Genomic DNA, 14174 nt, shown 5'->3' on the forward strand with positions numbered 1-14174 from the left:
ATCTAATAACCAGCTCGCAAAATAAAACAAAATAAAAATAAAACGTCACCAGACATCATGATACAGACTTATAATTTGCACCGATGGGTTTTTTTTTTAATTCTATACGCGAAAAGTGAGCGCGAGAGCCCTTGGTGCGCCTGCTTGCTGCTGAAGTCAAAGTAAACTTTATTGTCATCTCCGCTACATACAGTGCAGTATATAGAGAGACGAGACGACGAGGCTCCAGTTACAGCAGTGCAAGTACACAAACAATAAATATAAGAAGAGTAAGAAAATAAATATAAATAAATATACACTTTAGGACCAGGAGTAAAGGGATCAATAACAATTGAAAAAAATTTATAATTTACAGTTTGATGATTTAAAGTCTCACACACAACCCGTCGAAAGGGAAGGGGGCCGGCTGCTTCCAAATAGAGCACATTTCATTCATAATGATGTAAATCCAAGCCCATTATGTATTCATGCGACCGTGGCTCAGGGGGTTGGGAAGCGTATCTATAACAGGAAGGTCGCTGGTTTGATCCCCAGGCTCTTTTCTTGTAATTTCATAAACTGGCCTTGGACAATAGGTCTTTTAAAGTTTTTGTTTGGACACCTTTTTCATTCTAATCCTTGTACCTGTGCATACCTACAGGGAGTGCAGAATTATTAGGCAAGTTATATTTTTGAGGAATAGTTTTGTTATTGAACAACAACCATGTTCTCAATGAACCCAAAAAACTCATTAATATCAAAGCTGAATGTTTTTGGAAGTAGTTTTTAGTTTGTTTTTAGTTTTAGCTATTTTAGGGGGATATCTGTGTGTGCAGGTGACTATTACTGTGCAGAATTATTAGGCAACTTAACAAAAAACAAATATATACCCATTTCAATTATTTATTTTTACCAGTGAAACCAATATAACATCTCCACATTCACAAATATACATTTCTGACATTCAAAAACAAAACAAAAACAAATCAGCGACCAATATAGCCACCTTTCTTTGCAAGGACACTCAAAAGCCTGCCATCCATGGATTCTGTCAGTGTTTTGATCTGTTCACCATCAACATTGCGTGCAGCAGCAACCACAGCCTCCCAGACACTGTTCAGAGAGGTGTACTGTTTTCCCTCCTTGTAAATCTCACATTTGATGATGGACCACAGGTTCTCAATGGGGTTCAGATCAGGTGAACAAGGTGGCCATGTCATTAGTTTTTCTTCTTTTATACCCCTTCTTGCCAGCCACGCTGTGGAGTACTTGGACGCGTGTGATGGAGCATTGTCCTGCATGAAAATCATGTTTTTCTTGAAGGATGCAGACTTCTTCCTGTACCACTGCTTGAAGAAGGTGTCTTCCAGAAACTGGCAGTAGGACTGGGAGTTGAGCTTGACTCCATCCTCAACCTGAAAAGGCCCCACAAGCTCATCTTTGATGATACCAGCCCAAACCAGTACTCCACCTCCACCTTGCTGGCGTCTGAGTCGGACTGGAGCTCTCTGCCTTTTACCAATCCAGCCACGGGCCCATCCATCTGGCCCATCAAGACTCACAATGATCTTGTCACACTGAAGTGGACGCGCAACGAGATATCATAGCGTGGCTCAAGCACGTTCATCACAGTTTAAACCCCTTGTTTTGCACAACGGAATACGGCCTGCAGCTAAACACCCCAATAGCTTTTGTAATAGCTTTAGCCCGGTCGGATTGGGCAGCAAAAGACTGCTTAAATGCCGCAAACTCCTCTGCTCCACCACTTGGACCGCTAGTGCTGACCATAACTATTGCTTGACAGACTGACCACGTGCACCATACACATACTTTTTTTTTCTTTTTCGAATCTTTGGATCGAACCGTGGAGTGGGATCGGTTCGGATTTCGGACCAACCGTGATCCGTTGCACCACTAATACCTACCGCATGCATCAAAATAAAAACTTTGTATCTCAATAATGACTTTTGAATTCATTTAAGAATTTATGTTTTAATTATGTTATTTATTTAAACATTACTAAATAAATGTGTTGTACAATAATTTAATTAAAACTATAAACAACAAACAAATAAGTATTTCAAAATGAAATATCTGTACCTATTATTGCTAAATAGTAAATTAACTACCCTGAATAAAAACCTAATTTCATACAACAACATTTTCAAATTACCAATTAAATAACAGATTTTCTAAAATCTTTTTTTTTTGAATTGGCAAATGAACTGGCTTTTAGATTAACTACCGGATTAGCTCCTACACTTGCTAACAGATTAGCTATCCCATCTCTCTGATTGGCAGTGGTGTGCGGATTAATACTGAAATATCACTTCCTCCTATACCAGATATTTATGTTCTAGAATTGATTCTCATATTAAAATGTTGATGTTTTAAAAAGTTGGGAGTGTCTAAAAAGTTGGTAGGAACTACTACTTCTTCTGTCTGTCAATGGTATGTGAAATACTGCTGTATAAATGCATAACGGCTCACGTGTGCTCACTCGGCGACAGCGACGTGTGGCACTGTTGCTGAATTTTGGAAAAAGACTCAGGTCAAGGCTTAGGTTTTTGTGCTGATGTTTAAACAATGGGAATTCATATCAATAGGAACTCATATTCAATTGGCAGTCCTGAGTTGAGGTAATAGTTATATTAGTTATGTAGTAATAGGTATTAAAGGTGAAGGAAAATCTTAACCTTGTTCAGGAAATCTAAAATAAATTGAAATGCGCACAAACAAGTTGTCTTTGTGAGGTTTTATTTTCCTTTGCAAAGGGGTCAATCAATACAGAGTAATACAGAGTCAGAAAGGCTTTTGACCAAGAAGAAGTACAAACAGAAATGATCTACCCACTATGGTCACAGAGTACAATCAGAACATTTCGTACAAAAGATAACTTGTACAGTTGAGGATATTCTGTATTAAAAGAGTATATAGAGATTGTTGTAAATAAACATTGTGCTAGAGTCTTAAATCACACTTATTTCTTCATATTTTGCTACCCAGGAGAAAGACTGTCGTATAGTTTTATAAAGTAGTTTGGAGCAATACTTCTCTAGGCTCTGTGAAGCTCTTTCATTGCCTTGGAAATGAATGCATGGCCTTATATTGGCATTTTCCTGCACTTTCAATCCAGTTATTGTACCTGACCGCTTTCAGAATTATGTTTTTCGTTTGTTTGTTTGTTTGTTAAGCCACTTAACACTGACCTATGAATCAACTTAGCAAATCTGTATCTTTAGGCACTTTACTACAATGGCAGCATGTTGCAAAAGTACACAATTTGTTCCCATTTCTGAATCTATATTACAAAAACTAACAATACAACTGGACTGACATAAAATATTTTTTGCACCTAAAATGTTATTCTCAAGGAGCTATTAGCTGAAAACCAATAAGAGCACAATACACACCATGCACGTTGCATGAAAAATCAAGGTCCTGGTCCCGACGCCATTACCACAAGCACTTTTGCAGTGTTGTGTTACATATTTTTACTTAAAGGTCAACAAGAGCCCATGTGAATTTAATGAAGAACTAGATGCATCTGATGCAGGGACAGGAGTGCGGTTTTCACAGTTTTTTTGTAAAATTCCATATTCTTGTGCCTTTTTTCAATCACTGTCTAAACTAATCAGAGTGTAACTAGTAAATGGGATTCCCAAGTGCAGCATCATCTTCAACACTACCATAGACCAGTAGTGTTGATACTTGAATAGCTCTACTCAGGACTGCAGACCAAAGCAAACATCACCTTACGATCATGGCCTGTACCTATGACTCTGGTAATACAGTTTGGTTGTCCTCAAAAGATATTCCCTTAAAAATGGAATACACTGTGCACAACATGGGATCTGTCAATGTCTGGGATACACGTTACTGTTTCAGTTTAAGTATCATGCCACAGCTGATGTTAACGTAAAAAGCTAGCTAGTAAGTGAGGATGAGCAGATTTAGGATTAAAGAAAGGTGAGATAGAGTCAACATTACATTGTTATTGTTTTTTTCTGTAACAGTTCCTCTCATTGAATTCACAGAGTTGGTTTCAATAATTTCCTGTTTATACCACTGTTATGGCACAAATAATCAGAATCAACAGGGACAACTTTGACTGCATTGTTCCTGACAACAGATAAAGGTACAACCCTGGTTTCAAATTCAGTGTTTTGCAGGCTCAGACAGGCACATACTTTTCTGCCACTCCTTACTTCCTCATTCATTAGTTCCTCAGTTAGCACATGTTTTTCTATGAGTCTGTGGTGGCCAGTGCGATCCTCTATGCTGTTGCATGCTGGGGGAGCAGGCTGAGGGTCGTAGATGCCAACAGACTTAATAAACTGATCCGTAAGGCCAGCAATGTTGTGGGGATGGAGCTGGACTCCCTCAAGGTGGTGTCGGAGAGGCGGATGCTGTCCAAGATAAAGACAATGTTGGATAACACCTCCCACCCACTCCATGACATGTTGGTCAGTCACAGGAGCTCGTTCAGTGAGAGACTGAGATTACCGAAAAGCACCACTGAACGACACAGGAAATCATTCCTGCCTGTGGCCATCTCCCTGTACAACGCATCCACTTAACACACTGTTTGCTGCTACAGCTACACATGTTTCTTTTCCAACTATTTATTTATAAGTGACTTATGTATGTATGTATGTATATATATGTATATATTGTACTATTCTTAGTTAGCGTATTGTCTGTCTTGTCTTAATGTTGGTTTAAAATGGAGCACTGTAACAAAAAATAATTTCCCCCAGGGATCAATAAAGTATTCTGATTCTGATTCTGATTTTCTCTAGATCCACAACAGCACAGTGCAACAGTCCTGAGTTTCAGGAGTTGCACAAATTGGACATACAAACTGGACTCTCTGTAGAAAGCAGAGTCCAATTTGCATGTTTCCCTGAGAGTCTCCCCATTGACAAACAGTCTGAACACACACAAGCATATTTTATGTATGATCTACAACAGCTCTGAAACTCCAGAACAGCTTCAAACATCTGTTATACGCAGAGTACCCTAACTAACCCTAACATACATCTTTTTTCTAAGAAAACAAAACCAAAGTCAAAAAATAACAAAAAACAACCAAGAGATGCTATAACAATAAATAAATGACAAAAAATGAACTGAACTGGAGATTTTAGTCTTAAAGCTGAAAGCTGAAGCTATAGCATGTTCCAACTACACTTTTCACATGCAGTATATTCTAAATAAACGAAACTAAGACCAAAGGAAACATAGTAAAAAAAAAGTAAAATAATTTTGAAAGAATAAATAACAATAAACATACAGAAATAAACACACACAAAAATATTCTTTTTTTTTATAAACAATGAAAGTTTTGATTCACTTTCATATTTTTTAGCACCATGTTTTTAAAACTTACATAGTGGTACACACTCTTAATAATTTATAACAGCTACTTTTGACTAGTTACTAATTATTATACATTTTATTTTGCTGTAATTTAGTGATGATGTATGTGTCGCAACATTTTTTTCCACTGCATTCAGGCACTGTTCTAAACTTTTCCCAGAGAAAAATAAATGACTATAACTGATGATACATTACAGCAAATAAAGTTGTAGTAATTTAGATACGATTCATGCATGTCCAGTATAAACTGTTTGGGGTCCAGCACTGAACCGTTGAACCCCACAGGTAACCTTCAGTAAATTGAAATCAAAGTTAAAATAGTTAAATACTACAGTATCAATTAGTACAGACATCTGTCATCAAAGTAACTGTTTACCTTTGTAAATGTTAGATAGCTAACATTTTTAGAATTTTTCTATTTTATTCCCAAATAAATGAAATAAATCTTAAATTTTATTTAAAAATGTACTAAAAAACACTTTACTGCTCTCACCTCTCTATGCAGAACTTTAGTTTAAAGTGTGCACAGACGATCTGAATATTAGTTCAGGTTGTGCTCAGTGCATGTGCCAAGTGTTCAAACTGACTGAAACAGACATTTGAGAGCTCACAAACTCACAGTAGTTTTACATATTTGTCAATGTGACTTTTCATTTGGTAATGACCTTATTACTGTGAGTTTCATTTGGAAAAGCTTCATCAAGAGATGAATCACATTGACTGAACAGTGAACAGATTCACCTTTGCCTTTTCATTCAGATGACATAATTCTGTCTGTTCTGTCTGGCACACGGGAAGAAGCTTCTGATGGTTTTCAGCCAGCCCTCTGTAAAGGAGAAACACAGCATCAGGTCAGATCAGAGTCCTGACCAAGACCAAGATCACGTGACTGTGTGTAGTTAGTATGAAGGACAGAGGATAATAAACACTCACATTCAGAGCTGTTTTTCCTGTTTCCTGAAAACATCTTTGCTGAAAACAATTACTTTGTACTAAATATAGTTATTACTTAGGACTGTAGTTTTATTCTCTATGATTTCATCTACAAAAAAAAAACTCTTCCCACTTCATGACTGTTACTGGAGATTAATGCTTCAGTGGGAAATCTGCACAATTGCAACTGCAAACCATTCTGAAATGCTATGAGGTAACCCATTCTGTAACCTGATGTGCTCTTCCCTACAAATGTAACTGCCTGTTGCATAAACACAGCTCACAACTGCTGTCACTTTGCACTTTTGTAGTTTACTACATAGGTTCTAAGATTAATTGCAAAAGCCTGCATCCTGTCTCTCACACTGCTGTTCATGTCCTGTATAACTCATCAGTTCTTCAGAGTTTTTTTTTTATGTGAAGCGAGACCTTCACAGACAATGTAATAATATCCTAAAATGTGACTGCAGATGTTTCATTGAAACAAAGCAAGTTAACACACTAAGGCTACGTTCACACTGCAGGCGAAAGCGCATCAAATCCGACTGTTTTGACCCTATGCGACCCATATCCGATCATGGTATGACAGTGTGAACAGCACAAATCCGATATTTTCAAATCCAATCTGGGTCACTTTCATATGTGGTACTGAATCCGATACATATCTGATGTTTCAGAAAGCGACTGCTGTTTGAATGGTCATGTCGCATTAAATCCGTCTTTTACGTCACTGACACAAGACAGACGCCAATTATCAGCGCCGGAGAAGCGCCTGAAAAGACATCGCGAACGCTTCCTGGCCATCCAGTGTAGATGTTAGTAAACTGTTGGGAAGACTTTGGAGAAACGTGAACATTTTATTTGTACTGTATAATCTGCAGATTCTGACAGAAATCTGCAACTTTCCTTTGAAGCACCGCTCCGCTATAAAACAGCAATAAGGATCATTATTAGGCCAAATGTGAATAACAAAAAAACTTAAAGCAAAATTGGGAAACGTAAAGTCCGAAACAAGTCTTTTATTTTATCGGCCATCAGTCAAACAATACTGTTTGGTCTGGATCTAAACAGAGCGCGTTGTGTGTGACGTCCTCAAAGGGCCGCTTTGAGGGTTCACACAGCAGCGTGTTTGCTGTCACATTTTATTTGTAGTGTGAACAACCTGACAAAAAAAAATCAGATTTGATCAAAAAATCGGAATTGAGCATTAAGACCTGCAGTGTGCACGTACCCTAAGACATCATCAGGATCTTTCAAGCTCACATCCTCTAATACTGACCTTTGACCCAGAGTGCCACTACTTTCTGTTTCAGGGCCTTTCCATGCGTGTCATACATGGTGCATATGTAAACACCTCCATCTTCAGAGCGAGGATCTGACAAAGTTAGGCTGGCGTTTCCTGTAATCCATGGATTTTTCTTCATCTCTATGGGGCCTGTGTCAGGTACGTCTTGACTTTTCCGATCCTTCTCATACACGACCTTCATTTCGTCTTCTTGGATATGTTTCCACTCCACTTTGGCGGTCTCCTGATTCTTCAGTTTTTTGGATATGAAGGGTAGCAGGACAGACTCTGCTCCCTCTGTCACATCAACAACTTTGAGCTGGCAGACTGAGGGAACAGAGCAGAACATGAGCTGCGCCAAACAGAAACTGTAAATCACATTAAAAACAAACATTTGAAGTATAGTTGAGACGAAAATCAGTGTTCAAAATGTTTTAAAAAATCAGTTTGAGGAATAATTGCCATTAAGTCAAGTTATTTTGTGTTCAACTATTCAGACAAAAGACAATTGAGAGGTTTCACAGAGGTATAGAAAGAGCAAACTGCACAAGACATCAACACTGATTTAAAAACATTAGAAATGAGATGAGGCTACTTCTTTATATTCTCTCACTCACAATGGGTTTCCTTTAATTTTTCATTTGGCAGGTTTGAGATGCCAGGAATATCCACAAAGAGAACTCAGATAGCACAACAAGAATATACAAACTCCACTCAGGAGTTTCCACTCTACCCTATTTAGTCCTCATTGTATCTGTATGTAGACATAGCTCCAGCATACCTTTGTCTTTTGTCAGAGTTTCTGTATTGTCCTCCTCGGGTTTCTAATCCTTGTTTTGTTCATTGTTTTTTTTACCCTCGTGTTCTTTTGGACTTCTTTTGGCTTTTTGGATTTCAATGCTCTTTGAATTTGACTTTAATAAAGGTTACAATACCTTTCTTTTTGTTCTTTTGACATGAGGTTTAAATCCTGCATTGGGGGTCTTCGTTGAGAGAAATGTGATTTAATGGCACTGAGAGGTCAGTAGCTTTTTTCTGGTTGATTGCACACGCATGTTTTGGGTCTTTGCGGGGAGCCTGATGGAGGAGAAGTGTTTGAGGCAACCTGGCTCTTTCACTTCTCTGTTACCATCTTGGCAACACTGTTTAATAAAACTGGTAAGTTGAACAGATGCAGGCTCCATCTTTCAAAAAAACATCTATTAGGAATCACTTATTTCCATGATGTACAGAGTTTAAGCCATAGTACATTTACTTTTGATAATTGATGTCCTTTTTATACAATTTTATGTGTATTGGGATGTTTTCATGGTGTTTTATTGTTCGAAATGGTTTTAAATAAATCAAAATTAAATAAATAATTACATGACAACTATAAAGGTAATAATATTTTACAATTCTGCAGCCAAGAAGAAGTGCAGAAAGCATCATTTCTGGCAGTCTTCCTATAAGTGTCACCACACACCGCTGCTGGACAGGCAGAAGGAATGCTGCTCAGGCTGATTCAGCTCTGCTGCCAGAAGGATAGATACAGATTCATACCACACATTTTTATAACACACCTGTCCAACAGAGACAGGTGTGTTATAGGTTTACTCTGTCAAGTTATCAATAATAATTTTCCAAACGGATTTCTGGGGAATATAGAAAAAATTTTATCTTGTTTTTTATATCCAGTCAGAACATGTAGTAGTTGTGTTATGGAACGGCTGTGTGCAGGCAGGAATGGTGGACCCAAAGTGCAGACGCTCAGAGGCACAATGTAAACTCAAAAACAGCTTTAATGCTGAACTCAAAAAAGGTACCAAACCTCAGACTCCAAATAAACTCAGACAAGCAGACAGAACACACAGCATAGAAACCAGTAGATCACGACACAGACAAACTGAAACACGGGGCTTAAATACACAGAGGGAGCAATCAGGGAATGGGTAACAGGAGGGAAACACAGCTGGGGCAAATCAGGCCTAACGAAACAGGGGAAGCAAAACCAGATACATTAACATCAGACATGGACCTTCAAAATAAAACAGGAAACAACACAGACTGAACTAAAGACAGACTCACACGCAGGCACTGCAACAGAGGGAACTGAGACGTAAACCATAAGACAGAACACAGACAAAGAAACCAAAGACTAGAAATGATAAATAATATAATAAATTCAAACCTCTGGGTCAACGACCCAGGCATCCTAACGAGTTGGGGCTTCTGTAGAAACTTTGCTCAGTGACATCAAATGTAAAACTGAAACTGTAAGTACCGCTCCTTTAGGAGCAGGCCAGGTATTCAGCATTTGTTACTATAGTGATCTATAAAGGGCCACCCACCCACTCACACACTACTACACCCACCTGCTGTTTTCTTCATCCTTTGATATACAAGACACATGAAAACACTAATGCCAATAGCCAGGACAAGCACCGGAACCAGGACCGCTGGGAGAACTTTGGGCCAGATTGGAGGAGGAGGAGGACGCTCTGTAATGAACACAAACACAACCTGAACATGATGCTGAATGTTTTGAAGAATTCATTAATAATTAATATGAATTCACTGATAATAACCATGCTAATTGAAATGAATTCTAGTATGACCTCTGCTTCAAATGGATTTAAGATTTTTAAATCTTATTTTGATTGTTTTTATAATGATTTCTGCTGATGAAATCACAGTTATATGTTGGTTTATCCTTTTAAAACAGAAGTCTGACCTTGGCTACGTTCACACTGCAGGCGAAAGCGCATAAAATTAGACTTTTTTGACCCTATGCGACCCATATCCGATCATGGTATGACAGTTTGAACGGCACAAATCCGATATTTTCAAATCCGATCTGGGTCACTTTCGTATGTGGTACTGAATCTGATACATATCTGATGTTTTAGAAAGCGACTGCTGTTTGAATGGTCATGTCGCATTAAATCCGCCTTTTACATCACTGACACAAGACAGACGCCAAGACAAGATGGCAAGACATCATGAACGCTTCCTGGCTATCCAGTGTAGCTGTTAGTGAAACTGTGGGGAAGACAACATTGGAGAAACGTGAACATTTTATTTGTACTAATTAATCTGCAGATTCTGACAGAAATCTGCAACTATCCTTTGAAGCACCGCTCCTCTCTAAAACAGCAATAAGGATCATTATTAGGCCAAATGTAAATAACAAAATAACTTTATTACTTAAAGCAAAATTGGGAAACGTAAAGTCTGAAACAAGTCTTTATATTAAGGGCCATCAGTCAAACAATACTGTTTGGTCTGGGTCTAAACAGAGCGCGTTGTGTGTGACGTCTTCTTTTACGCTTTGAGGGCCGTGAATGGTTCACAGTAGAGCAGGTTTGCTGTCACATTTTATTTGTAGTGTAAACAACCAGACAAAAAAATCAGATTTGATCAAAAAATTGGAATTGAGCAGTAAGACCTGCAGTGTGAACGTAGCCTTTGATCTTCTCTGGTTATGTTGACCGTTCCTGAAAGCCTTTCATCTTTGTAATGTTGGATGGTCACTTTTCTCTCTGGTCACTCTCTAAGGGGAATCTACAGCACTGACCTTTGACCTTTAGTTGCACTTCAGTCTGGTTCTGTTTTTCTCCAACCTTGCGTACGGTGCAGGTGTAGAGTCCACTGTCAGAGAATGTAGGTTTTCTCAGAGTGAGGCTGAGGTCTCCAGTCTTCAGGGCGTCCTTTTGAATGGATGTTCTGTTGACGTATTGTTTATTTTGCTCTGTAAGATAATCACCTTCCTCTGTGCGAACATGGATGATTGAAGGATTCAGGTCATCGCGTCCCCACACAACTACACCCTCTTCAGCTGGAACGGGAAGCTGGCAGAGCAGAAGGACAGACTCCTCCCCCTCATACACCTCGACTCCTGAGGCATACTGGGAAACTGAGGACGCAGAAAGAGGTTAAATCAGTCTGAGTTCCATATTAAACAAACAATGTGAGCCGGTGTAGAATTATCTGTAGCTCAATTGTGCAAACACATGAAAAGAAAGTCCAGCTTTCCTGTTTCTATTCTGAAATTTAAGAAACTACAAAATGAAAACGGTAGTGGGTGAACTTCTGTCCTGAGTTCCTGAGGCTAAAAAACAGTTTCTGAAAGCAGATCTGAGTTTTGTCATAGTTAGGGGTGGATCAGGTGACACTGATTCATTCCTTAGTTATGAGGTCAGGCTGCTGGAGGCTTCCCATGATGCATTTTTCCTCCTTTCCCATTATTTTCATTCCCCGTGCATTTATACACCACTACAGGATGTCATTACCCTTGTCTTTTCTCTCCCTTTTTTGTTGTTGTTTTTCTTCCTTCACACAGTCACCAAGTGCTGGTCATAGGGGATCATCTGACTGTTGAGGTTTTGATTCTAATACTGTAGGTTCTTTACAATATTAAGCTCCTTGACATGACTGTTGTTCTGAACTAGTGGTATATAAACAGAATTTAAATGAATTATTTTAATGTTTAAAAAACAAGTGGAAAAGTAGACACAGCTGAACTGAGCCAGAATTGCAAAACTAGATTACAAAACTAAGACAGAACCTATAGAAATAAGCTAGAAAATATCTTCTAAAAACAAAACTGAAAAAACATAACAATATACTAACTATGAATCAAGCAGGAATTAGACACCAACAAACAGAACTCTTAGGTCCATAACTCAAAGATGGAGGACCATGACAATGTCACTTATTCAATATAACTATAGTATAAATCCTCAGAGGTATACACACAGTATGAAAACTCTGTCAGCACATGTAAAAACATGCAGGAGGAGCACAGGTGTGTAAATCGAGTAAAATAAGGAAATTTCCTGCCTCAGAGCCGCAGCGTGACATGACAGTAAGTACTATTAGTCAATATACAGCGATTCTCTGATGTTCATGCATTTTCTTTTGTGACCTTTAGATGAACAGAAATGTTAGTTATTGATTATAAATATAAATACAATTAATTTAATAAACATTAATAAACTAATGCTATGCTTTATACTGACATATAGCTCAGGTGGCAGAGCAGGTCAGCCACTAATCAGAAGGTCGGTGGTTCGATCCCAGGCTGCATCCTGGCTGCATGTCAAATATCCTTGGGCAAGATACTAACCCCATGTTTGCCTACTGGTGGTGGTCAGAGGGCCCGGTGGCGCCTGTGTCCGGCAGCCTCGCCTCTGTCAGTGCGCCCCAGGGCAGCTGTGGCTACAATGTAGCTTGCCATTGCCAGTGTGTGAATGGGTGAATGACTGAATGTAGTGTAAAGCGCTTTGTGTCACTGCATGTACATCATCATCATCTGTCAAATAAGAGAAGCAAAGTACAATTCAGTAGGCCAGGTTTCAACAGCATTGATGCTTATTGATGACCTGGGGTCCCCAGTTTCACAGCGGCAGGGGAAACCCAGTACAAAATGCATGCACGCAGTCAAGCAGTGGACTGGCAGGATTTTAATAGGCTACCGACTTTAATAAATACCCAGTATGACACTGCACAATACCGGTACATTGGCATGTGCGTATTTACCCAAATGACACAGTTACTGTGTAATGCGGATGTGTCCGACGCAGATCATGTTTTGTTCTTCTGCACTCTGCGCAAGTAATCAACCCATATTTGAACGCAGAGCAGTCCTGCTTCCACCTGAGCTATCAGTTATACCTGTGTTGATATCTCTGTGAAAAGCGGTGGAATTTAAATATTTACCCAACTGTAAGTGAGGGAGAGGGATGACAGAGAGACAGAGAGGTAATGAGGAAAGAATGAAAAACGTAAGAAAACACGCACACGGGAGGGAGCCGAAAGCAGCGATTAAGAACTGATACAGATGCTCACACAGACGACTTCATGTTCTTAACTTCATACTGGCATTTTAACAAGTTATATCTGAGTAATCTTAAGTTGTTACTGTGGTGAAATAACGTGAACTGGACGTGAAGAATCGCCACACTCGGTGCGTGTGTGCGCCAAGTGAGTATTTCAACTGTTGACTGATCAAACTGACAGAAACAGAAAGAGGAATAAAGGTGATGTTACCGAGCAGGAGGGAGACAAGCAGCACGGTTATCCTCATCCTCCTGGAGGACTCCAGTTTAATCTGACTGACCGAAGAACCAGATTAAAGTGACCGAGAGGAAGAAAACAGATGAACAGACCTCCTTCACCTTGCACTAGTTTATCGCCCTTCCCACAATGAATCCACCTTTACTTTCGGTTGAACCGGAAGTCTGATGCTTTCACAATACAATACAGTTTTTAAATTAAGTAATTTCACTAAAGAATGTTCTGGGCTTTTATAAAGTCAGTGAATTCACCGCATCATTATATTTGACCGATTCTTAGTATTGTTATTCTAACTGTTTGATCTTTAGTAAAGACGCTGGATTCGTGATTCTTTGTAAGCATTTGCTGTAACTGAAGAGACATTACATGCAAACAGCTTGACTCATGGCTGGGGACCCGGCACAGTCCCGTCTTAGACATTTTTACTGGTGCATGCGCAGTGCACTATTTGCTTCGAACAGATATGGGAAACCCCCGTTTTACAATAACACTGGTGAGATGTTCTTTCTTTAGCTTAGGACTGTATGACTAACGACAT

General features: G+C 39.0%; 1 protein-coding gene across 2 annotated transcripts; it reads right to left on the reverse strand.

Moving 5' to 3' along the window:
• Positions 1–2662: 2662 nt before the first annotated feature.
• On the reverse strand, positions 2663–13754 carry LOC146553393 (uncharacterized). Of its 2 annotated transcripts, XM_085255299.1 has the most exons (6): positions 13610–13754; positions 11136–11474; positions 9934–10059; positions 7574–7906; positions 6103–6187; positions 2669–4388 (listed from the first exon to the last, which is right to left on the reverse strand). In XM_085255299.1, exons 1-5 carry the CDS (start codon positions 13644–13646, stop codon positions 6117–6119), a joined length of 906 nt encoding a protein of 301 aa, XP_085111425.1. In that variant the 5' UTR covers positions 13647–13754; the 3' UTR covers positions 2669–4388; positions 6103–6116. The 2 variants fall into 2 exon arrangements, with proteins under 2 accessions (XP_085111424.1, XP_085111425.1); XM_085255298.1 differs by having other exon boundaries at positions 2663–6187.
• Between the last annotated feature and the right edge of the window lie 420 nt (positions 13755–14174).

This window comes from Mchenga conophoros, linkage group LG18 (genome assembly GCF_057382185.1).
Source record: "Mchenga conophoros isolate Kocher_MC1m ecotype Shallow Benthic linkage group LG18, M_conophoros_male_GT1.1, whole genome shotgun sequence".
NCBI lineage: Eukaryota > Metazoa > Chordata > Actinopteri > Cichliformes > Cichlidae > Mchenga > Mchenga conophoros.

Bases quoted from the DNA above. Each gene is read 5' to 3' on its own strand.
- LOC146553393 (XM_085255298.1), bottom strand. From the start codon at position 13,646: ATGAGGATAACCGTGCTGCTTGTCTCCCTCCTGCTCG. The intron at 7,907-9,933 runs GTGGGTGTAGTA...CTGTTCCCTCAG, and splicing joins AAGGATGAAGAAAACAGCAG to TCTGCCAGCTCAAAGTTGTT. The intron at 6,188-7,573 runs GTCAGTATTAGA...TCTCCTTTACAG, and splicing joins AGTGGCACTCTGGGTCAAAG to AGGGCTGGCTGAAAACCATC.